The sequence below is a fragment of the Callithrix jacchus genome, chromosome 1, assembly GCF_049354715.1.
Source record: "Callithrix jacchus isolate 240 chromosome 1, calJac240_pri, whole genome shotgun sequence".
Classification (NCBI taxonomy): Eukaryota; Metazoa; Chordata; class Mammalia; order Primates; family Cebidae; genus Callithrix; species Callithrix jacchus.
Window position 1 is genome coordinate 208,474,152 of NC_133502.1, and position 25,023 is coordinate 208,499,174.

At 53.4% G+C, this 25,023-nt stretch overlaps 1 protein-coding gene across 1 annotated transcript; it reads right to left on the reverse strand.

Annotated features, from left to right (window-relative positions):
- Positions 1 to 1,077: 1,077 nt before the first annotated feature.
- MFNG (MFNG O-fucosylpeptide 3-beta-N-acetylglucosaminyltransferase) lies at positions 1,078 to 22,322 on the reverse strand. Its single transcript, XM_009010381.5, has 8 exons — positions 21,866 to 22,322; positions 10,469 to 10,517; positions 9,945 to 10,047; positions 9,083 to 9,236; positions 6,355 to 6,440; positions 4,842 to 5,007; positions 2,669 to 2,754; positions 1,078 to 2,027 (listed from the first exon to the last, which is right to left on the reverse strand). The coding sequence occupies exons 1-8, from the start codon at positions 22,118 to 22,120 to the stop codon at positions 1,961 to 1,963; spliced, it is 966 nt and encodes a 321-aa protein (XP_009008629.4). The 5' UTR covers positions 22,121 to 22,322; the 3' UTR covers positions 1,078 to 1,960.
- Positions 22,323 to 25,023: the final 2,701 nt, after the last annotated feature.

A 25,023-nucleotide genomic window follows, 5' to 3' on the forward strand; every position in this document is an offset into this window, starting at 1 on the left:
CTGACTCTGCTCCCCCTCCCTAGCCCCAGCTATTCTGGGACAATGGAGGCAGCAGATGGCCCGAGTCCGCCCGACCCTCAGGATCTTGGAACAACCCGAAAATCTGCTGCCGAGTCTAAATGCAGGCCAACCAGCAGCCTTCCCTGGGTGGGTGGGGAGGACGGCGGCTGTGGATGGCACCATTCCAGCCCCACCGGGCTGCAGGGCTGGGGCTGCCCTCACTCAAGGTATCCCATAAACCCAGCCCTGGGCCAGCCTAGAAATAAACGGGGCTTTGGAGAAGCACAAGCAGCCGGCTACACCCAATTCACTGTGTGACCACAGCACGTGGCAGTCCCTCTCTGGACCTCTCCTCCCTGGGAAACAAGGGGCTGGCTTCAGGTGCTCAGTGGTTCCAGACGTCCCCAACACAGATGTGGCCAGAACAAGGTTTCTGATTCTTCGAGGGTGGAGCCCCTGGCCCTGGATGCCTGGGTCAGGACCCTCTGGCCCTCAGGATCTCTCCTCCTCCTTCCCCATCCCAGAGCCCCACTGTGACCCCAACTCCCAGCATCACTGGGCATGATATGACCTTCCCTCCATGACCCTCCCCTTCCCACCTATGTGTCACCACACCTGAAATTTCAGTATGATCACTTTCATTCAACCATCCCCCTCCTTAGGATCTGAAATTCCAAGGGCACTTGCGTTCACCTAGTGCCTGCCCCTGGCTGTCAAACAGCCCTTTGGCGCCATTATCTGATACCTGAGGCTAAGTCCCTCTGCCCTGAGTCTCCATTCCACCTTCTCCCCACCCAAGCCCTGGGGGCAGAAAAAAGGAGGAACCATTCCACACCTCACAGCACACACACTGTGCCACATAGCCACAAAAACAACACACACACCACATACACATCTTCATGCAGCATCCACTGAGCCCTTCCTTTCTCTGTGCCAGGCTCTGGAAAACGGTCTTGGCATACATCCTATCATGCCACCAAAAATGACCGCCATCTCCACTGTAATAGACAGATAAAGACAGTGTTCCTGTCAGGAACACCGTGGCTGCTTGCAACAGAAAACTGAACCAAGAGAGACTTAAACAAATAAGCATTTAATTTTCGTACAGAACCAGATGCAGGGAATAGCTGTGGGTGATTGTCTGGGCCTTTCCTTCATGGTAGCAACGTGGCTGCCCTAGGTCCAGCCATCACACCCATGTTCACAGCAGGAAGATGGGGAGTGGGCTGCAAAACCTTCCCCAGAAATGTCTCTGTTAGCTTTGCTTAGTTCCCTCTGGCCAGAGCTAGCCCCATGGTAGCCCCTAACAGCAAGGGAGGCTGGGAAATGAGCAAAAGGATCATCACGACTGGCTGGGACCCATCATGCTCTTCATCTGGGCCCGGGTATGCCGAGGCTCCAAACAAAATCTGAACAGGGGGTGGAGAGCAAGGAGCTTTGCGAGACTGGTTGGCAACAGCAGCAGCCACTGAGGACCCTGGATTCTGCCATCCTTCCACCCGTGTCCCTTCAGTGACTTGGGACCCAGTCGAGGGAGGCGGGAGTGGGCAGCTCAGTGCTTGAGCCCCAGAGGAATGCCTGAGAGACATGAGCCAGAGGCAAGAGCCAGGCCCCACCCAGAGGCCATGTCACTGCCTAAAGGGTTAGGACCCCTGAGCCCCAGCCCAGTTCTGGTGCCCCCTGCCTTTTTTGCAATTCAGCCTCCTGAAAGAGTCTATGCCCTGGAGCCTCTCTGGCCATCAGCTGGTCCAGCTGGTCCTCTGGGCCATCTAACTCCCCTCCTAGGGGCCTGGGATGCCTTCAGTGCCCATTGCCACCCAGATCCTGGACTTGTCAACCACCAGAAGGCCCTGCCAGGAACTGCCTATCACAAGACACTTGCCAGGGGCCCTCAGAGCCACCCTGGGAGCCAAGGAACAGCCAGAAGCCTCTGTCCAAGCTTTGCCCAGCAGTTCAGGATTCATCGGGCAACCAACTGTGGACACCAGGGTGTATCTGGGTAGAGGAGACAATGGAGGGAGCGAAACCTGCAGAGAGACCAGAAAAGTACAGGCCAGTCACCCCCACTCTCCTAGGGGGACGCAGGCCACAGACAGTTTGCAGCGGGTTTCTCCGCTCACGCTTAGGGCTACAGAACTCTTTGCTGTGGCGACATCTGTGCCTTGCCAAATATTTAACAGCAATTCCTGGGCTCCACCCACAAGATTCCAGTAGCATCTCCCCAAATCATAATGATCAAAAATATCTCCAGACCTAAAAAGCAAAAAAAGAAGGGAAGGCCCCCAGTGTGGTGCTTGGCATTGTGGATGCTCAGGATACCCTTGGCAGATGTCCCCCAGAAGACAAATCACCCCCACTTGAGAACCGCTAGTTTGGAGAAACTTCAAAGGCTGGAAAAGCCATCAAGAGACCTCAGCTGAGGCCAAGCATCTGACCACATGCCTCTGAATCTCTCGGTGGCTCCAGATCCATTTGGCAGTAATCTGTGGCTTCTGGAATCTTCAGGCTTACAGGAAATTTCAGATCAATTCCTTTTTTTTTTTTTTTTTTGAGACAGAGTCCTGCTCTGTCACCCAGGCTGGAGTGCGGTGGCACAATCTTGACTATATTTGGATGCCTAGACTTGGCCCTAGTTCCTCCCATCCAAGGTTCCAGCCCCCAGACCCACCTGGAGGGGTCCTCCTCCGGGGAGAAGGGGCCCTGTAGCTTAATGACGTTGAGTTTCCCCTCAAAGACACCGTAGCTGAGGGTGACCTGGGCAGGGAGATAAAGGAGTTAGTATTGGGGCGTCACACTCGGGATCCCCACAAGGGAGCAGCATTCTGGCACAAGCGTTTTAAGCTGCAGGGAAAGCTGTGCGGGCACAGGAAATTAATTCCCTGCTGGCTGTGGGAGCTCCTTACCCCAAGGCACTTTACAGCTGGACGAGCACCACTATGCCCTTAATCCCATTTGCTCCCTCGACAGCTGGGCTCCCTGAGAGGCTGGAACAATTCCCCCATCTACAGATTTAGAAACTGAGGCTCAAAAGGAAAAGGCACCTTTCCAGTAAGCTGTATGCCTGGACTAGAACAGAGGTTTTCTGACACTCACCGGAGGGTCTCAGCACATCCCTCTTCACCTAGAGCCTCTACTCCACCAGGCAGTGAGGACGTGGATCACGATTTCAACCCAGAGGCCGTACAGGTTTAGGACTGTGGGCTTAGGGACCACCCGCCCAGGGTTCCAGAGCCCCTCTGACCCATACTAGCTGTGTGCCACAGTCAGTTTAGCTCACCGGGCCTCACTTTCCCCATCTGTATAATGGGGATAACGTGAGTACTGACCTCATGTGAATATTCTTAGCAACCAAACAGAGAGTTAAAGAAGGGTGGCCTGGTGAGGTGGCTCATACCTGTAATCCCAGCACTTTGGGAGGCTGAAGCAGGCAGATTACTTGAGGTCAGGAGTTTGAGACCAGCCTGGCCAACATGGTGAAACCCCATCTCTACTAAAAATACAAAAATTAGCCGGGCGTGATGGCGTATGCCTGTAATCCCAGCTACTCGGGAGGCTGAGGCAGGAGAATCGCTTGAACCTGGGAGGTAGAGGTTGCAGTGAGCCGAGATCACGCCACTGCACTCCAGCCTGGGCAACAAGAGTAAGATTCTGTCTCAAAATAAAAAACAAAAAAAGAAGGGAAGGCCCCAAGTGTGGTGCTTGGCATTGTGGGTGCTCAGGATACCCTTGGCATTAGGGTGCCCTGGTTTGGGCTGCCCCAAATCTGCCTCCCTTTCCTGGCTTTAGGCCCTGCCCTCCTAATGAGACCGATCTCACACCCCACTTCCAGGTCTGGCCAATCATCACTAACTCCAGGTGCTGGTAGGAGACGGGTCATATGACCCAAGCCCAATCAATCAGACCAATGAACACCAGCCCTGGGATCTGAAGGAAGGAGGCACTCTCCTCTCTCCTCCTGATGGCACGGGGCTGCCATCTTGCCTGCATGAAGGCTGAGTCTGCCTGATGGACCTAACCAACTTGGGGGAGAGCAGATGAAAGAGGAGAGAGTCTTGGAGGCCGTCTGCTCGCCTAGACCCCGCCAGACCTAGCCCGCCAGGCCCTCAGCTTCTCAGGTTATGTGAACCAAGCATTTCCTTTTCAGGTTAACCAGCCCATGTTGAGTTTCGTCGCACTGTTGGGCAGGAGATCTCAGGGACACTCTCAGCCGGGACCATCTACAGAGTCAGAAACCAGCCTCTGCCAGGCAGAGCCAGTTGGACCTGTGTTACCTGCCAGGTGGTGGGATAAGGGTCCCACTCCTCCCCCAGCCTAACATCCGTTCCCCCTGAAGCCATTTCCATCCCAGTAACCTCAGGGTTGGAAGGAACAGCGCTGAGCCATGGATAAGGAAGTTTTGATGAAGGAGGGGCTCCCAGTGGGTAAAAGCAGAAAGGGCCCCCTGGCTCCCCAGGAGGAATGTGGGGAGGATGGAAGATTGAGGAGTTGAGCCAGGGGTGGGGGCAGGGTGGTGGGAACCTGAAGACAACCTCATCTCACGTGTGCAGGTCTCTCTGACCGGCATTGGAGGACCAGATCAAAGAATGTCAGTTTCACAGATGCTAATCCTTGAGGGTTAGAGGTGAAGGGGTTGAGTCACTGTGTGCCCTTAGGGGGTCCTTTGCCACCCTAGACCTCAGTTTCCCCATCAATAGGGAACAGTCAAGCCCCATAATCTAGAGTTCCAGGTTTCTTTCAAACACCAGAAGGGAGGGTTGGGGAGACCTCATGTCTCACGTTCCTTTGGGGGAACCCCTCCTCTCTCCTGCTTCCCATTGCCACCTGCCCCAAGGCCAGCCCACCTGTTCGGGGAGCTCCGCAGTCCTCAGCAGCTGCAGGGTCTCCAGGTGGGAGTGGAAGAGGGGGCTGGGCTGCAGGCGGCCGCCCAGCTTGCACTCAATGATGTAGCCCACAGTGCAGTCGTCAGGCAGCCGGATGAGAGCAGACGTGTCCATGAAACGGGAGCCACTGAGGGACAGAGCCAGACTGTAGACACTGGCCCAGGTCCTCCACATCCAGAGCCCCCACCCTGAGAAGGCCCTCCGCTGGCACAAGCTGGCAGAGCAGAGCACCTGCCTCCCAGACACTGTATGACCTTGAGCAAGTCAGGAACCTCGGGGAACCTCAGCCTCAGTCTTGTCCTCTGTGAAATGGGGATGCTAACGGCCCTGCCTTCCCAGGGCTGTTGTGAGGATTAAACGGAGGGATAGGAAGGTGATGCCCTTTATAAATGTAGCCTTCCTTCTCTCCCTGTCTGCTCATTCATTCATTCACTCATTTATTCATGGTCGAGCTTGAGAATCTACCTGGTACCAGAGACCGTGCTAGGGCTGAAGATACAGAGATAAGAAACACTTCCTGCCCTTAACAGCAGCCCCCATTCTGGAGGGAGACAGAGCAGGGAGGAGGAGGTCTTTCAGAGTAAGAGAGTGGTGCTCAGTTCACACTGCCTGGGGGTATAGGGAGAATCAGGCAGGCTTCCTGGAGGAGGTGGCAGCTTTTTTTGTTTTGTTTTGATTTTTTTTGAGACAGATTCTCCCTCTGTTGTCCAGGATGGAGTGCAGTGGTGCAATCTTAGCTCACTGCCACCTCCGCCTCCCAGGTTCAAGTGATTCTCCCGTCTCAGCCTCCCCAGTAGCTGGGACTATAGGCATCCACCACCATGCCCAGATAATTTTTGTATTTTTAGTAGAGACAGGGTTTCACCATGTTGGCCAGGCTGGTCTTGAACTCCTGACCTCAAGTGATTCACCCACCTTGGCCTCCCAAAGTGCTGGGATTACAGATGTGAGCCACTGCACCTGGCCTTCCCCCCGCCCACCCCACTCTACCCGAGACAGTCTTGCTCTACCGCCCAGGCTGCAGTGCCTGGTGCTGATACACCACCTCTTCCTGGAAGCCTTCCTTTCTGCCCCCAACCAGAAGGCCCTTCTCCCTCCTCGGAAGGCCCTTACATTTGGCCTTCACCTCCCCTATGGCACTGACCAGTCAGAAGAGGGCTGCAAATAGCAACTACCAGGGCCAGTCCGGACATTTTCTCATTTAACCGTTACCACGCCATTGGCCATTGTATGATCAGGTCCACATGCAGACGGTGGGGACGGAGGCTCTTGGAGATGGCATGACTTGCCTGTGTGTGCAGCCCCTGAGGGCAGGTGTAGGTGGCTTGCTCACCACTAACTGCCGCTCTGACACACCTGGATGAGGAGCAGTTTCTCCTGAGCCCACTCAAAGCCTTCCTGCTGCAAAGGCCCCTCCTGTACCGCAGGGCCAGCCCCTCCCCGCCTTCCTGCCCACCCCTGGGTCCCTGCTTACCTGGCCCACGGAGCCATCTTCAAAGCCAGTTTGCGATTGATGCAGAAGCCAGCGCCCCCGGTGGCGAACCAGAACTGTACCAGCCTCTGAGGGAGAGGAGGGCAAAGGGGCAGAGTGAGCCTGGCGGGAGTTGGCGGGGAAAGGGACACCCCAACCAGCATGGCTCAAAACCTCTTCATTTCGACTCTCACTAGAGTCTTGCTACATCGTGGCATTATTGTGCCATTTTATAGATAAGAAAACAGAGGCCCAAAGTCACATAGCTAATTATGAGTGGTGAGGTTGCTGATGGGACCCAGGTCCAGCTGGATTCCGGTTAAAGGGCACGTGTGTTTTACTCACCCGGCCACCGGGCCCTTTCCCCTGAGAACAGTCTCTACCTCACTCCATGTGGCTTGGGAGGGGCTGCCAAACATAGCACCTATCCTCCTGGGCAGGTGGGCCTAGGTTGAAGGGGCCTGGGTGCACACAGGAGAGACGAGGCTGGGAAAGGAAGGCTGTGCCCAGTACAGATCACTAGCACTTTCTTTTTCTTTTCTTTTCTTTTTTTTTTTTTTTTTGAGAGTCAGAGTCTTGCTCTGTCACCCAGGCTGGAGTGCAATGGCACCATCTCAGCTCACTGCAGCAACCTCCGCCTCCTGGGTTCAAGTGATTCTCCTGCCTCAGCTTCCCAAGTAGCTACAGGCGTGTACCACCACGCCCAGCTAATTTTTGTATTTTTAGTACAGATGGGGTTTCTCTATATCTTGGCCAGGCTGGTCTCAAAATCCTGACCTCAGGTGATCCACCTGCCTTGGCCTCCCAGAGTGCTGGGATTACAGGCCTGAGCCACCGTGCCCGGCCTCAGGTCACTGACACTTTCTAGGGTTGACTTGGCGCCAGGTCCCATTCCAAGGACTTGGACAGATGACCTCATTTAATTCTTCCTTCTATATTCACAACCACTCTATGAGTAGGGGCTGTGATTACCCATTTCACAGATTAGGAAACTGAGGCACAGAGAGATGAGGTGACCTCAAGCAAGGTCACACAGCCAGGAGGTGGCAGGGCTGCCGGGTACACACACAGAGTCAGGCTCCAGCATGCAGTTCTCCACCCCAGAGGCAAACTGCTTAGGCAGAGCTGAGTGGCCAGCAGTGCAGTGGTGTGGGAGCCCGGGGGACTCCCTGGCTCCCCTGGAATCGCTCACACACAGAGCCCCGAGGCCCAGAAGGATTTAATTAAGGCTCAGAGGCTGATTAGCTACTGATAATTAAGGCTTTGTGTTTTCTGCTCTTGGTTTTCCTAATGAAGCAGATGGTGACCTGGGGAGGGAGGATGAGCCCCGCTGTGTGCCCAGCTCCTGCACCAGGCACGGTCTCTAGAGAGGGACCTCCCGACCGTTTCCTGAGGCCAAGGGAGGCCTAGGGCCTGGACCGCTCTAATACCTGATACCCAGTGGGTCCTGGGGACAGGGAGAGAACCGTGCAATATTTGGGACAGACTAATACTAAAAAATTCCTCATTATTTATCTAAAAGTCAAGTTTCACTGGATGTAGTGGTTTTTCATTTATTTGTTCTTTTTTTTTTTTTTGAGATGGAGTCTCACTCTGTCGCCAGGCTGGAGTACAGTGGGGTGATCTCGGCTCACTGCAACCTCTGCCTCCTGGGTTCAAGGGATTCTCCTGCCTCAGCCTCCTGAGTAACTGGGATTACAGGCACGTGCCACCACACCCAGCTAATTTTTGTATTTTTACTAGAGATGGGGTTTCACCATGTTGGCCAGGATGGTCTCGATCTCTTGACCTTGTGATCTGCCCGCCTCAGCCTCCCAAAGTGCTGGAATTACAGGCGTGAGCCACTGCACCCAGCCCTAAATATTTGTTTTCTAAATCTGGCAACCCGAATCAGTGTCCATCCAGATATGGAACTGAGGCTGGTACAGGGTCCCCTTTGTGCCAGGTGTCAACTCTTCAGTCACAGGCTAATGGAGTTGTCTGGAGAGAGAGAGGGGGCCCAAGGCAGGGAAGGGTTCTGGGGCTCGGGCAGCAGCCATTCATCACCCAGCCCACAGTATTCCAGCAATTTTTTTTTTTTTTTTGAGATGAAGTCTCACTTTGCTGCCCAGGCTGGAGTGCAGTGGCACAATCTCAGCTCACTGCAATCTCCGTCTCCCGGGTTCAAGCGATTCTCCTGCCTCAGCCTCCCGAGTTGCTGGGATTACAGGCGCACACCACCATGTCTGGCTAATTTTTGTAATTTTAGTAGAGACAGGGTTTCACCAAATTGGTCAGACTGGTCTTGAACTCCTGACCTCAGATGATCCACCCACCTCAGCCTCCCAAAGTGCTGGGATTACAGGCTTGAGCCACCGCACCCGGACATTCCAGCATTTTAACCGCCTGCACACCTACATGGTGACACCAGGTGGCTGGGAGCCCTGCTGCAGAGTCACACAGCCTCAGCTCACCTGGACGCTCCCTGAGTGACCAGGACAAGCCGTGGCTCCTGGGGGAAAGAAGCCTCACTATGTACTGTCTCTGTGCCACAACTGCATGAGCTCAGTCTCTCATTTCACAGAGGACGGACTGAGGGTCAAAGAGGAAGCCACTAGCCCAAACCCAAAGACATGGGGCCAGACCTGAAACTCAGAACCCCTCTTACCTCTCTAGCACATCCTCACCTCTGGGACCGGCCCCACCCTGGGACCAGCGGGCCAAGGGGCAAAGGAGGAAGAGAGGGACCCACCGTGCGGTTGTGGGGCTGCGGCTCCGAGGCGTGGATGGGCCGGTTCAGGCTGGGCCTTCCCACGTAGACGTCTTGGGCCAGCGGGAAGGCCCTCAGCAGCTGCAGCAGCGCCCTTGGGTTCACGTAATTGTCATCATCCACATGGCAGAACCACCTGTAGGGATGAAATGGGGACAGTGAACTTGTTGGTTGGGGAGGGGGTTCCAAGCCAGGGTCCCCAAGCACGCCCAGTGTCGGCCGACAGTGATAGAGTTCGGGGTAGGGGTGGGGGAGGCTGGCATTGAAGGCGTCTTTTTGGTGCCAAGTTGCATATTGTATAAGATTTTGAGAACGGTGTCCATTTCACAGATGAGGGCCAACACTGAGAGGCTAAGACACTCGCCCTGGCCGGGCGCGGTGGCTCACACCTGTAATCCCAGCACTTTGGGCGGCCGAGGCTGCTGAATCACCTGAGGTCAGGAGTTCAAGACCAGCCTGGCCAACATGGTAAATCCCCATCTCTACCAAAATTGCAAAACTTAGCCAGGCATGGTGGGGTGCGCCTGTAATCCCAGCTACTGGGAAGGCTGAGGCAGGAGAATCACTTGAATCCAGGAGGCAGAGGTTGCAGTGAGCTGAGATCCCGCCATTGCACTCCAGCCTGGGTGAGAAGAGCAAAACTCTGTCTCAAAAAAAAAAGGTCATTTGCCCAAGGTCACATAGCCAATCCTGAATGGCAGTACTGGAACCCAGCTGGACTTCCCAGCCATCTGCCCACTGCATGCTAGGGGAGTGGGGGCTGAAGTCAGACCCCAGGAGGCCCCAGGGTTATTTTCAACTGGGCCCAGACCACACCTATCCCCAGAGACCCAGGAACACTCACCTACGCCCACTGGCCAGGAAGGTGTCAAACTCAGCAGCCATCTTGCAGGACAGAGCTGGGTGACTGTGTTCTGCAGAGCAGTTGGTGACCACAAGGTGGGACCCTGGAGAAGTGAGGAGTCAGAGGACCCTGCCTGGCTCCTGCTTCACAGCCCGGAACACAGAATACAGAGCAAGGCTGGGCTGCAGGGAATCTGGATCGGCCCACCCACTCCCATTTTACACATGGTGACACTGAGGCCCGGGGAGGGCAGACCTGCCTGGGACCACAGAGCTACTGGACAGCAGGTTGGGCTGGGACTCAGGCGTCCAGGGCCTTAACCAGCACAGCGCCTCCCCACACCCACGCCCACACTGGTTTCCAGGGAAGACGCTCACTTCCCTCCTGGGCAAAGGGGAATCCCCACATGCCAAGGGCCAGCAGCCCACTTCCTGGGAACCCTCAGGCCAGGACACAGCCCCCTCCCCCAGCTTTCCTGGGCAACAGCTGAAGTCTCCCACCCCACCCAGGCCAGGCAGAGTTACCCAGTCTGTCCCGGAGGCCGTCGTCTGGGCTGTCAGTGAAGATGAATGTCTAGGAAGAGGAGAGGCGGTCAGGATTCCCGTCGGCCGAGGGAAGCACCAAACCAACCCACAGCCCACCACCGCCGGGCCCCAGATGGACTCTACTCCTTCAGTGACAGACACACCCCTCTCCTGGTTGCACACTCCTTTAGAACAACATATAACACACAATCCAGCTTTTGTAGACCCACAACTTCAGGGTGTACACAGGCCACCATATAAACACACTCACCCCCTCTCCAGAGCAGCACCACAGGGACCCAACCATAGCCACACACCTGGGCAGCATCTCACCCTCTTCTATCACGCACACACACATATACACACACACACATACATACACATATACACACATGCACACTTACACACACATACACACACATACATACACTCACTTCCGTTCCAGAGCGGCACCACAGGGACCCAACCATAGCCACACACCGGGGCAGCATCTCACCCTCTTCTATCACGCACACACACATACACACACACACATACATATATACACACATGCACACTTACACACACATACATACACTCACTTCCATTCCAGAGCGGCACCACAGGGACCCAACCATAGCCACACACCGGGGCAGCATCTCACCCTCTTCTATCACGCACACACACATATACACACACACATACATACACATATACACACATGCACACTTACACACACATACACACACATACATACACTCACTTCCGTTCCAGAGCGGCACCACAGGGACCCAACCATAGCCACACACCGGGGCAGCATCTCATCCTGTTTTATCACGCACACACACGCACACACACACACACACACACACATACACTCACCTCCTTTCCAGAGTGGCCCCACAGGGACCCAACCATAGCCACACACCTGGGCAGCATCTCACCCTCTTCTATCATGCACACAGGCACACACACACACATACACATATACACACACATATACACATGCACACACACACATACATACACACACATATACAAACACAGTCACAGCCACACTCAGCCCCTCCACGATTACATAACACAACCCTAAACTCATTATCAGGACACAAACTCGATGTGAACAGACCCACACCCACACCCAGGGACACCGTGCCACTAGGGAGACATCACACTTCCACAGCCACGCAAACCTGTGCCAGTCACCTCAGAGATGCTCCCACAACCCGGTCCAGCTCCCCCAGCCAAGAGCTTCCAAATGCTCTGTCCCTAGCGACCCTCAAACCTCACAAGGCAGGTGTCACCTGTTCCCTTCCCAGATGACAAAAAGGAGGCTGAGTGACAGACCAGGGTTGGCAAGTGCTAGGCTGAGATTCAAACCCACAGGCCTCGGACCTCTCCCTACCGCCTCCCAGGCAGCTAAAGCTGCTCAGCGCCCTACATAAACCAAACCCAGACTCTGAATGACAGGCAGAGGCAGCACGTGGACGCCACAAAGACGAGCCAGGCACGGCCCAGCATGGGGAGAGCTGCTCGGCTGCCCAAGTGGGTCCTCTCACACCCAGTGAACACCAAGGGCCTTTGAGGGCGTCCCTGGCCCTGGGACTGCCCTGCCCAGGACTCGGGACAATTTTGGACCCCTTCCAAGTGTCCCACCTAATGTTTAAAGCCTCCAGACTCCCTCAGCCCCCACTGGGGCCACACCTGTGGCCTATCCCTGACCTCCCTCCAAGCTGTCTATCTGCCTCTAAGAGGTAGACAGCAGAGTTAATGTGGTTCCTCCGAGTAGGCGCGTTAGTCAGTGGCCTGCTGTGATGTTAGCTGTCAGTCGTACAGTTAGTGCTACTCATTGACTAAAAAGGCAGATTGTTTCGATGATGATTAGCATAGGAATAAGCGGGATAGGTGTCCCTTGGGGTAAGAAATGGGCTAGAGATGCTTTAAATCGAAATCCTGTGAGTACAGTGGCTGCCCACAGGGGAACTGTTATGCCTAAATGTATTGATAGTTGAGTAGTTGGTGTAAATGCGTCCGGTGTAAGTCCGAGGAGGTTATTTAGGGCGATAAAGGTAATTAGGGCTAAGAGTATAAGGGATGAGTTCGTCCTTCAATATTATGAATTGCTGTTATGTGTTTTAGTGGAAGTTGAATTAAGCATTGTTGGAGCGAGGAAAGTCGGTTGTTGATTAGGTTATTAGAAGGCACAATCAATGTAGGAAATAAAATGATATTGCTGGGGGGATTCCTAAGATTGTTGGGATATTGAAAGATGTGAATAGATTTTTGTTCATTTTAGTTCTCAAGTTTTATGTTTTTGGGTTTTAATTAACTGTGATGACAGGGTGGTGTGGGAGGTAAAATTCAGTATTTTTAATTGAATAATATAGAATAGGGCTACAACAATTGATAAGATCGCCACTGGTCATGTTGAAATACCTAGTTGGGGCATTCACTGTAGAGAGAGGTTCTCTCAATCTTTTTTTTTTTTTTTTTTTTTTTGAGACGGAGTTTTTGCTCTTGCTACCCAGGCTGGAGTACAATGGCGCGATCTCGGCTCACCGCAACCTCCGCCTCCTGGGTTCAGGCAGTTCTCCTGCCTCAGCCTCCTGAGTAGCTGGGATTACAGGCACGCGCCACCATGCCCAGCTAATTTTTTTTATATTTTTAGTAGAGACGGGGTTTCACCATGCTGACCAGGATGGTCTCGATCTCTTGACCTCGTGATCCACCCGCCTCAGCCTCCCAAAGTGCTGGGATTACAGGCTTGAGCCACCGCGCCCGGCCGGTTCTCTCAATCTTTAACTGAAAAGGTTAATGCTAAGTAGCTTTACAGTGATGCAATGTATGGATATGAGGCTCACACTTCAAAGTGTTTGAAATATAGGAATTCTAGAACGATGGGTATAAAGCTATGATTTGGTCCGCAAATTTCTGAGCATTGCCCATAAAATAAGCCTGGTCGTATAGAGGCTAGGACAGCTTGTCTTAAATGTCCAGGAATTGCATCTGTTTTAACGCCTAGTGGTGGGACAGCTCATGAGTGTAAAACGTCTTCTGAGGAAATTAGCATACAGATATCTGCTTCTATCGGCAAGGTTGTTCGGTTATCTACTTCGGGAAGTCGAAATTCGCTGGGTTCAAGAAAATATGTTGGGGCCGGGCACGGTGGCTCACACCTGTAATCCCAGCACTTTGGGAGGCCGAGGCGGGTGGATCACAAGGTCAAGAGATCGAGACCATCCTGGTCAACATGGTGAAACCCCGTCTCTACTAAAAATACAAAAAATTAGCTGGGCATGGTGGTGCGTGCCTGTAATCCCAGCTACTCGGGAGGCTGAGGCAGGAGAATTGACTGAACCCAGGAGGCGGAGGTTGCGGTGAGCCGAGATCACGCCATTCACTCCAGCCTGGGTAACAAGAGCGAAACTCCGTCTCAAAAAAAAAAAAAGAAAAGAAAAGAAAATATGTTGGTATAATATAAGAATCAAAAGCTAAGTCTTCATAGTCTGAGTATTCGTAGCTTCAGTATCATTGGAGACCAGTTGCTTTAAGGGTTAAGTAGGGTTTATTAAACCCGTCTGTTATGTACAGGATTCCGTAGGGATGGGAGGGCAACTTAATAAGAATAATGGCGGGTAGGATAGTTCAGATTATTTCCATTTCTTGAGCGTTTATGGTGCTGGTATGGGTTAGCTTTGTAGTAAGTATTAGGGAAATAACATATAGGACTGGAGAGCGAATTAGGAAAATAATTATGAGGATGTGATCATGGAAATCAATTAGTTCTTCTATAATGGGGGACGTAGCGTTTTGTAGACCTAGTTGGGCTGGGTGAGCCACTAAGATATATAGAGTTTGGTCTATAATTTAACTTCGACAAAGTTATGTAATTATTTTACTAATATCTTATTGAAAAGTCATAGGGTCTATGGGATTGGCTTGAAACCAATTTTGGGGGTTCAAATCCTTCCTTTTTTGCTTAAAGATTTTACGTAGGTAGACTCTTCAAATGTGTGATAAGGAGGAGGGCAGCCATAGAGTCATTCTAGGTTGGTAGATCGCTGCTCAATAGTTGAAACTTTTCGTTTTGAGGAGAAGGCTTCTCAAATTATGAAAATCATTAGAATAACTGCTGTTCGGCCGGGCGCGGTGGCTCACGCCTGTAATCCCAGCACTTTGGGAGGCTGAGGCGGGTGGATCACGAGGTCAAGAGATCGAGACCATCCTTGGTGAAACCCCATCTCTACTAAAAATACAAAAATTAGCTGGGCATGGTGGTGCGTGCCTGTAGTCCCAGCTACTCAGGAGGCTGAGGCAAGAGAATTGCTTGAACCCAGAAGGCGGAGGTTGCAGTGAGCCGAGATCACGCCATTGCACTCCAGTCTGGGTAACAAGAGCGAAACTCCGTCTCAAAAAAAAATGAGACTGTTAAGAGGGTGTTTATATTGATTGATGGGAAGATTTTGATTATAAGTGACACAGGGGCTAGTTTTTGTCATATAAGGATGAGTGTGGCGGGCATTGGGGGTACGCCTTGGGTCACTTCTGGGAGTCAGAAGTGAGGGGGGGCTATTCCTAGTTTTATTGCTAAGGCTACTAGTATTGTCGTAGATAAAATTTGGTTTACAGATGGGTTAATTGTTCATTGTCTGGAGAATAGATTGTTGAGGAGGATAGTTATTATGAGGATTATGGATGCGGTTGCCTGTATTGAAAAGTATTTGGTGGCTGCTTCCTTGGAGCGGGGACTTGTGTTTTTGACTAGTATTGGTACAATAGCTAGTGCATTTAGTTCTAAGCCTATTCAGATGAGGAATCAATGTGAGCTTAGTATTGTGATTACAGTTCTGCTTAAAATTGTAAGGGAAATAATGAGGTGGGCTAAGGGATGATTAGTACAGGAGGGATTGGACAACATTTTCGGGGTTTGGGCCCGACAGCTTGTTCAGCTGACCTTACTTAGAATGTGGTGTAATAGGAAGCGCGGAGAGTTTTGAGTTCTCAGGTGGAGGGTTCAATTCCTATAGTTCTAGAAATAAGAAGATTTAAACCTCTATGATTTACCCTATCAAAGTAATTCTTTTGTCAGACATACTTCTTATGTTTGGGGCAGGATGCCGGATGTTAGGATGGGTATTGAAATATACACATAGTGCTCGTGTAAGTGGTAAAACATTTTTTCATAGGAGGTGTAGTAGTTGGTCATAACGGACTCGAGGGTGTGCTGTTCGAATTCACGAAAATAGGGTGGTTCAGAGGAGGGTTTTGGCTATACAATGTATTGTGCAGAGCTCTGGTATCGCTGTCGTGTAAGGTGTTGCTAAAAAGGTAGTAATAGTTAGGGCATTTGTTATGATATTTCTATATTCTGCTGTAACGAACAGGGCGAATGAGCCCGCAGCGTATTCAATGTTAAACGCTGAAACTAGTTCTGGTTTGCCTCCTGTTAGGCCAAAGGGAGCTCGGTTTCTGCTACTGTGGACATACATCATGTTACGGCTAGGGGTCACAGTGGTAGCAGCAGTCAGGAGTGCGCTTGTGTCGTAAGACGTGATTGTGAATTAAACGAGCTGTAGAATAACAGCTCCGGTGACTTCGTATGAGATTGTCTGAGCTACAGCTCGTCGTGCGCCGATTAGTGCGTAGTTTGAGCTGGATGCTCATCCGGATCGTGAGATTGAGTGGACAGCTAGACTCGATGTTGCTGGTATAACTAGGAGGCCTAGGCTGAAGTTAATTAGAGGATAAGGTGTGGGGAGGGGGTCCACAGGAGGAGAGCGAGGGAGAGGGCTAAGGTTGGGGCGGTTACGTACGGGGTTGCGGTGGATGTGGTAGGTAGCTAGGGGTTCTTTTGTGAAACGTTCTGTTGCGTCGGCAATTGGTTGGAGTGTTCCGTAGGGGCCTACGGTGTTAGGGCCTTTGTGGAATTGCATATAGCCTAAGATTTTTTGTTCTATGAGTGTCAAGAATGCTATAGAAATTAGGGCAGGAATAACTAGTAGGAGTAAACTGACTATAAACACGTTGTTAAGAAGAGGAATTGAACCTCTGATCATAAAGATTTAAGTTTTATGCAGTTGCCGGGCTCTGCCGTCTTAACGAGCCCTGCTCTTGGGTATGAGTGGCAACTCGTGAGATTGAGATAATAGTCATCTGATTTGTGAGGGCGCTTTGTGAAGCAGGCCCTATTTCTCTTGTCCTTTTGTACTGGGAGGAATATTTAATAGACAGAAACCCACCTGGATTTCTCCGGTCGGAACTCAGATCATGTAAGACTTTAATCGTTGGACAAATGAACCTTTACTAGGATGTCCTGATCCAACATCGAGGCCGTAAACCCTGTTGTCGATATGGACTCTAGAATAGGATGGCGCTGTTGTCCCCAGGGTAACTTAGTCCGTTGATCAAGTTATTGGGTCAGTAAGTGTAGATTTACTTAGACTTGTGACGTCTTGGTATGTGTTTTTCAGGGGCTGTACTGTACTCCGAGGTCACCCCAACCAAAATTCATAATACATAGACGGTGGGTTAGTGCCTGTGGGTTTTTTAAGTATTAGTTTGTATTATCAAATCGAAGCTCCATAGGGTCTTCTTGTCTTATTTAGGTATATCTGCCTCTTCACGGATAGGTCAATTTCACTGATTAAAAGTAAGAGTTAAACCCTCGTGTGACCATTCATACAAGTCCCTATTTGGAGAACAAGTGATTATGCTACCTTTGCACGGTCAGGGTACCGCAGCCATTAAATGTGTCACTGGGCAGGCAGTGCCTCTAATACTGGTGATGCTACAGGTGATGTTTTTGGTAAACAGGCAGGAGTTCCTCTTACTTTTTTTAATCTTTCCTGGAGGCATGCCTGTGTTGGGTTGACAGTTTGGGTCATAGATGAGTTAAACTGTAGGGCATAACGATTGGGCTGTTCACTAACTAGTTATTTCAGTCTGAGATAAGCTTATGCGGGGAGAATAATTTCATGTTATTTACATTAATATTATTGCTTCAACTAAGTAATAGATTAGTCCAGTGTGTTTTAGTTCAGTGGGATGAATAGAATTAAGAGTAAGTATTGAGCTTAAATGCTTTCTTAATTGATGGCTGCTTTTAGACCATCTATGGTAGTGGGATGTTTTACTCTGTATTGAAGGTTATTTCCTAGAGTCTCAAGAGCTGTCCCTCTTTAGACTCACAATTAAATTTATGGGAGGATTAAATGGTTCTCTAAGTAAATTTAAGACTGAACTAAGATTCTGTCTTGGACAACCAGCTTCACCAGGCTCAGTAGGTTTGTCACCACTACCCATAGATTTTCCCACTATTTTGCCACATAGACAGGTGTGCTCTTTTAGCTATCCTTGGGTAGCTCGCTTGGTTTCGGGGGGCATTGTCGAAGTTCTCCATATAAAGTTATTTCTAGTTAATTCATTATGCAGAAGGTAGAAGGGTTTATCTTTGCTTTTTTATGCTTTATTAGGTTTTTGTCTTTCCCTTACGGTACTATGTCTATTGCGCCTAAAGTCGACTGTACCTTTGTAATAGGTAAATGATTGAATTATTGTAGTTAAATAATATAGTTATATGAGGTTGGGGCTAGAGTTAGCTCCAAGCGATCAGTTACTGGGGAGATCTTCCGGGTGGAAGCCAGATGCTTTAGCTTAAGCTACAGTTGGATTCGTCCGAGCGCACTTTCCAGTACACTTACCGTGTTACGACTTGTCCCCTCTGTATCAGTGTGTAGTGGCTTATTGGCAAGATACTTTTATGTGATGCTTGAGGAGGGTGACGGGCGGTGTGTGGCTGCTTCATGGCCTTTATTCAGTCAAGCTCTCTATTCTTGATTTAGTGCTAAATCCACCTTAGGTCCTTAGATTTCATAAAGGTGCCCATCTGTCTCCTGGTCCCAGCACCTGGTTCTCCTTGGGGAGGCCCGGGCAGCATCCACCTTCTGAGCCTCTCCCTGGGGTCTGTCTCACTGTCAGATTCAGCTAATGCTGGAGGTCTCTGGATTTCCTCGGGGGAAAATGTCGCTGGTCCAAGCCTAGGCCCTGGTCCACTTCTCCACGAAGCCCACTCCCTTGGTGACACCATGCAGCCTCTCGGCTTTAACCACCATCAGGGAGCTGGAGACTCGTGTATACAGCCAGCCCTAGCCACTCCCTGAGCTCCAAACCGTCAGATCCCCCACAGCATCAAGAATGAGCCCCAGGCTCTCCAAGATCCTCCCTCTCACTGGTTGGGACCCAAAACCTTGGAGTCCCCGCCCCTCCTCTCTTCCTCTCACACCTTCCCCAAGCCTGTCAGCAACTCTGCTCATCAGCCTCCAAATCACCTAGGATGCTGCTCCCCGCTCCAGCCCACCCGGCCACCCAGAGCCCCACCACTGTTGTCACCTGCTACCTGCCTTGCTGCAGTCCCTCCTCCCTGACATCCCTGCTCTGTTCTGCCGCCTCCCCAAGTCTGTTTTCGACACAGCCCCAAGGGATCCCATAAAGGGAGCCAGGCCTTTCCTACCCTGCACCCAGCAAACTTTTGCCACCAGACAGGCACCAGATAGTGGAGCACTCTCTAGTTTGGAGCATGGGCCAAATGGGCTGAGGAATATTTCCCGGTGAAGACCTAGTAAGCCCAAATAAAGCAGGAGAATAGGCACTTTGGGAGGCTGAGGCAGGTGGATCACTTGAGGCCAGGAGTTCAAGACCAGCCTGGCCAACATGGTGAAACCCCATCTCTACTAAAAATATAAAAATTAGCCGGGTGTGGTGGTGCCTGCCTGTAATCCCAGCTACTCAGGAAGCTGAGGATCGCTTGAAACCAGGAGGCGGAGATTGCAGTGAGTTAGGATCATGCCACTGCACTCCAGCCTGGGCAACAGAGCGAGACTCTGTCTCAAAAAAAAAAAAAAAAAAAAGCAGGAGAATAGAGCAGCCATGAGCAGAGGGAGGGAGGGAGCCAGAAGGGGAGTCCAGGTCCAGAGGGGGCGGGGGCATGGGAGAGGGCAGCGAGGCTGGTGCTTTCAGTCCCTGGGAATCCTGAGGTTGGCCCAGAGCGCTGGGCAGAGTTTCCTCAGAGCTGAGGGCTGCATTTGATTTGTTTAAGGAGAGGGCCTGACAATGGTGGAAACTTCACAGGCGGCCTCCGGAAACAAAAGGACACGCAGCCTGCTGGGGTAGGGGAGGGGTGGCCGGGGACCATCTGCTGTGGAGGAGGGGAGTTGTGGGGCTGCTGCCACCTCTCCCCCGGCCACCACCACCGCCCCCGCCCCCAGCCCCTGCCCACAAGGGGAGGAGAAAGGCTCCCCTTGAGTGCAAAACCCGCCTCCCCCAGCCCACCCCCTCGGCCCAGGACAAAGGCAGGCACACGAGTCCCCGGCCCCTGCCACAAGGCCCACCTGCCACCCCGCCGCCCTTAACCAGCCGGAGGGTCGCCCAGTGTTGCAGTTAACCAGCTCAGGCCCGGTCCAGACATTCCTGCCCCATGGAGATGGGGAAACTGCAGGCCAAAAGGGGAGGGCCTTGGCCAAGGTCACAGAGAGAAGTGAGCCAACGGGTGAGAGAAGTGGGGAGGCGAGTGAGGACCTCCCTACCCTCCCACCTCCTCCTCCATCTCAGCATCCTTCCTTCAGCTTTAAAGACCAGACTTCTGGAGTCTGCCCCTCGCCCCTTGGGTCCTGCTGAGTGGCTTCATCTCCCGCCTTGGCTGAACCTGCTCTGTGTCTGCACCGTGATGTGGGAATGTCACAGGCGTCACAGTCGACTTCTGCGGCTTGCCATGAGGGTGAAACAAGCCACTCGCCTGGTCTGCAGCCCATAGCTGCCAGCACCCCCACTGCCACCCCACCGCCTGATTCATAGCTGGGATTGAGCTTGGGACACGGAGGGGTTGTTCTTGCTGCCTCTGCTGCCCTGGTTCTGTCAGGCACAGCCACCCAGGCTGAAGGCCAAGGACCCTCTCCTGTGGCCCAGTGGCCCAGGCCTCACGGGGTTCCCAAGTCTCAGCAGGGAAGGAAAGTGCCCAGACAGGAGCAAGGCTCTAGTTCCCACTGGGCTCTGACCCCTCAGGCCTTCTGCGTGACGCTGTGCCAGCCAGCACTTCCTCCTCTCTGGCCTCAGTTTCCCCATCTAGGGCAAGGGCATCAGCATGGTGATGGAGACAGGACAGGAAAAGGCGGTGGGCCATGTGAGGCCACGCTCCTGGGTACACAGACACATAAACAGGAAGGCCTGCGGGAGGGCCCGCCTCGGCGGCTTCCGCAGGAAGAACCAAGATCTCCCCAAGAGGAGAAGCTGTGTGGGGTCCAGAGAAGAGCTGGGGTGCTCGGGGCCAGCTGGGGAAGCATTAATCCTGGGTGCAACAGCCAAAATCAGGGCAGGGTGCCCTCTCCAGGATGGCCTGGCCTCCCAGGCATCCTCTCCCTGTCTTGGTCTTTCAGGAGGCCTAACTCCCTGCAGAGACTCAGTCACTTCCTCCTATTGAGCCAGCCTCCAAAGAGCGGCGGGTGTGTGTGTGTGTGTGTGTGTGCATGCGCGCGCGGGCCGTTCTCCACCTCCCCAGCAACGGTCCCTAACACACGGCATCACTGACTTTGCTTGCGGAAGATACTGGATGCGAGGAGGGGAAGGGCTGAAAGGGACTCGGCTTGCCGGAGCCACACACCCATGTGACACCCAAGCCTCTTGTCACGGCATATCTAGCACACTCCAGCTCTGTGCATGTGAGCACGCGCACACACACAATCCCACACACCAGGCAGGCTTCCCGACCTCCTGCCACCACCCTCCACCCTAGCAGCACCCACTCTCCTTCCCTCCCTCTGAAGCAGCCCCGCAGAAAGCCAGCACAGGAGGCCATACATGGCACCCTCGGCACGCCCCGGGCAACAGAGGCACGGCGGCAGGGGCTGTCGGGAAGCCTGAAAGGATGCCTTCCCCCAGAACAGACCCCACCTAGACAGTCTCCCCTCCCCACATCTGCCGCCCTCAGAGCCTGGGCCAAGGACCCAGTGCCACGGGGCTCAGGTGGCCCTAGGGACAGCACCTAGGGCCTGGGTGGGGCAGCCTGGCCTGGGTGTGGGTCACGGTCAGGACCTCTTGGAGGCCTCCATCCCAGCTGCCCAACACTCACCATTGCCCCCAGTGCCAGGCTGGGCCTTGGTGGCTGGGAGTGAAGCCCCCACAGGAGAAGCTAGGAATAAAAGAACCCCCGGGAGAGACCCAGGGCCAGCCTGGCCCCCAAAAGTGGTGGAGCAGTGGGCCCTGGGTGCTGAGATCCGGAAGAAGGAAAGGGGAAGAGGATCCCAGATTGGGCAGGTATTGGGCAGCTTCTCCCACGAGGCAGTCAGGGACCCCAGCCCAGGAGAAAGGCCTCTGAAAATCCCTTAAGCCAGGGACCACTTCCAGGGCCCAATGTCACCCACTTGTCACCTGTTCCTTGGTCCTGGAAACCCACGTGTCAAGCAGCAGCTCCAGGCGCAAGCGGTGGAAGGCCCGGGTCGTCTTAACTGCGATGAAGACATCGCCCAGCTGTAGTTCAGGGAGCCCCAGGCTCTGCTGGCTCAGCTCGGGGGTCTCCTGCACCCGCTGCGGGGTCAGGCTCAAGTGGTACCGCAGACACAGGAGGCCCATGCACAGGAGGGTGAGGAGGGCTCCAGCCAGGCCCCGCAGGAGCCGGCACTGCATTGGTCGGCCCTGGGACCCCAGACAGCTCAGCCCCCAAATCCCAGCCAGACGGGGAGGGAGGCTGGTCAGGCAGGGGCTCCGGCAGAGGCAAAAACCTGGCAAGCATCAGGGGCTGGCAAGGAGGAAAGAGGTAGGAGCTGAGACTCTGGACCCGGAGGCTGAGCCATGGCAGCACGATCTCGACCGCGCCAGCCCTCCACCTGCTCCCGGCCAGCCGGCCAGAGCCTCCGGGACTGCCTGGCCCCGCCCCACTCAGCCCGAGGGGCGGGGCCAGACGAAGGGAACCCCAGGCAGAGGCGGCTGAGAGGAGGCACCAGCAGAAGGGGCAGCCCTGGCTCTACCAGCTGCTGCGGTGAGAGGAAGTCACCACAAACCCTCCGTGTGCGGTGGAAGGGAGGGTCCTCCAGGTCCGTCCACGCCCCAAGACACCTGTCAGCTTGGCCCATTCAACACCCATTACTTTGGTGTCCTGCTTCGTCCGGCGCCCAGCTTTTGCTCAGTTTCCCTCCGGGATGCTGTCCCCTCCCACCAGCCTCACCCACATTCCCTCCGCTAGGTTGAATTCTATCTGAACTTTAAAGCTCAAGGCTTCCCTTCTCCAGGAAGCCTTCCCTGATAACATCTGGGGCCCCCGTGGTAGTTCGCTCAGATCCTGTGGTCTTTAGAACAGCACTGGGACTGTCACTCCCAGTTTATGGCTGAGGATGTAAGGCACAAAGGCACAGAATGAGCAGAGATGATCCAGCGGCTCGGCTGCAGAGCTGACGGGACACAGGCCCCTGGTTCTCAGGAGGTCCTGTCCCCCCGTGGCCCTGCCCATACCCAGCCTCACTCCCCAGTCTGGAGCTGCTGCTCTCCCAGCACCCGGTCAGTGGACAGAGGGCCTTCTCCAGCTACCACCTCCGTCTTGTTTCGGACAAGCTCACTCACACCTCCTCCGTCCGCCGCTCAAAGCCTGCACTGGCTCCCATTTTCTTCAGAACAAAAGCCAAAAAAGCACTCAGCAGCCCAAAAGGCCCTGCGTGAGCTAGCCCCCAAGTTCCTCCCACCCCGTCCTGCTACTCACTCTGCTGCACTGCAGACCCCTGGGATCCCGGCTGTCCCAGGCACATGGCTGCCACAGGACCTTGTCACTTGCTGTCCCCACCCACAACCCTCCCTAGAGACCTGCTCATCTCACTCTCCCACTCCCTCTGGGCTTTACACAAAGGTCACCATCTCTGTGAGGCCTTCCCTGGCCACTATATCAACATTGCAACCCCTTGCCCCCTCCTTCCCAGCCCCCCAGGCCTGTCCTTCCCAAGCCTCCATTTTTTTATTTTTTGAGATGGAGTCTCACTCTGTTGGCCAGGCTGGAGTGCAATGGCACCATCTCCACTCACTGCAACCTCTGCCTCCCGGGTTCAAGCAATTCTCCTGCCTCAGCCTCCCAAGTAGCCAGGATTACAGGTGCCCACCAGCACATCCAGCTAATTTTTTTGTATTTTTACTAGAGACGGGGTTTCACCATCTTAGCCAGGCTGGTCTTGAACTCCTGACCTAGGGATCCACCTGCCTCAGCCTCCCAAAGTGCTGGGATTACAGGCATGAGCCACCAAGCCTGGCCCAGCCCCCTTCTTCACTATTTTCTCCATCACGCTTTTCGTCTTCAATATCCTGTATGTCTTATTTATTGTCTGTCCTTCTCATGAGACTATCAGGGCAGGATTTCTGTTTTAATCACTGAGTCCCTAATCTCCAGTGCCTAGGACAGTGCCTTGCAGACAAGAACTCGATCAATATTTATTCAACACAACAAAGTACCAGGTGGCTGGTGAAGTGAACTGGCCCAGCTGGACTCAACCCTGCATGTGGACAGCTAGGGGAAAGGAAGGAAAACCAATCCTTTGAATCACCTTCTCATGGGCCAGCCCCCAACCAGGCCCTTCACAGCCCATATTCTCAGAATGGTGACGATGCCAGCCTTGGTGATGATCACAGGCTCTGTGCCCCACAGACCAGGTTCAAATCCCAACTGGGGGCCTGGCGCCGGGGCTCACGTCTGTAATCCCAGCACTGTGGGAGGCCAAGTTGGGCAGATCACTTTAAGTCAGGAGTTTGAGACCAGCCTGGCCAACATGGTGAAACCCCATCTCTACTAAAAATACAAAAATTAGCCAAGCGTTATGGTGGGCACCTGTAATCCCAGCTACTCGGGAGGATGAGGCAGGAGAATCACTTGAACCCAGGAGGCGGGAGGTTGCAGTGAGCCAAGATGGCACCACTGCACTCCAGCCTGGGCAACAAGAGTGAGACTCCATCTCAAAAAAAAAAAAAAAAACCTACTGGAGCGCTCACTGTGTGGCCCCGGGCAAGCTACCTTTATCATTTGTAAATGGGGACAAAAATGTAACTTGGTGATGATTGTGGGATGAGTGGGCTTCACCACCACACAGAAAGGACACTTGACACAGGGAGCAGGCAGAGGCAGCCAAGCCACAGGGCCCAGCCTGTCCCCGGACCAAGGACTGGGGCAGGGGGAGGTTCATTTACCCCAATGCCCAGGGAGCCACAGACATGGAGACAGCCACACAGACTCCCTCGTCCTGCCACAAGGCAGAACATGGCATGACCCAGAGAAGTCCCAAGGGCTGGGAGGCTCTGGTGGGCTTTGTGGATGTGGCATCTCAGCCAGGCTTCATAGGTCAGGAAGATTCAGGCAGGGAGAGCAACCCAGGCAGCAGGCCACACGAGCACAGGGGCACAGCTGAGGGCGGATTCAGAGCCTACCACGTGAGTTAGGGGGAATATGGCTGGAGGAAGCCCTGGAGTGGAAAGGGACTTGGCAGCTGACTCCCATGGGTGGCCCTTCCCCCACATCAGCGCCTTTGCCACTCAGAGTCCAACTCTCCAGCCCCTACCCT

Coding starts and splice junctions, on each gene's coding strand:
- MFNG (XM_009010381.5), bottom strand. CDS start 22,120: ATGCAGTGCCGGCTCCTGCGGGGCCTGGCTGGAGCCCTCCTCACCCTC. Junction 10,518..21,865: donor TTTCCAGGACCAAGGAACAG/GTGACAAGTGGG, acceptor TCCTCTTCCTAG/ACATTCATCTTCACTGACAG. Junction 2,755..4,841: donor CTGCGGAGCTCCCCGAACAG/GTGGGCTGGCCT, acceptor CTCCCTGCCCAG/GTCACCCTCAGCTACGGTGT.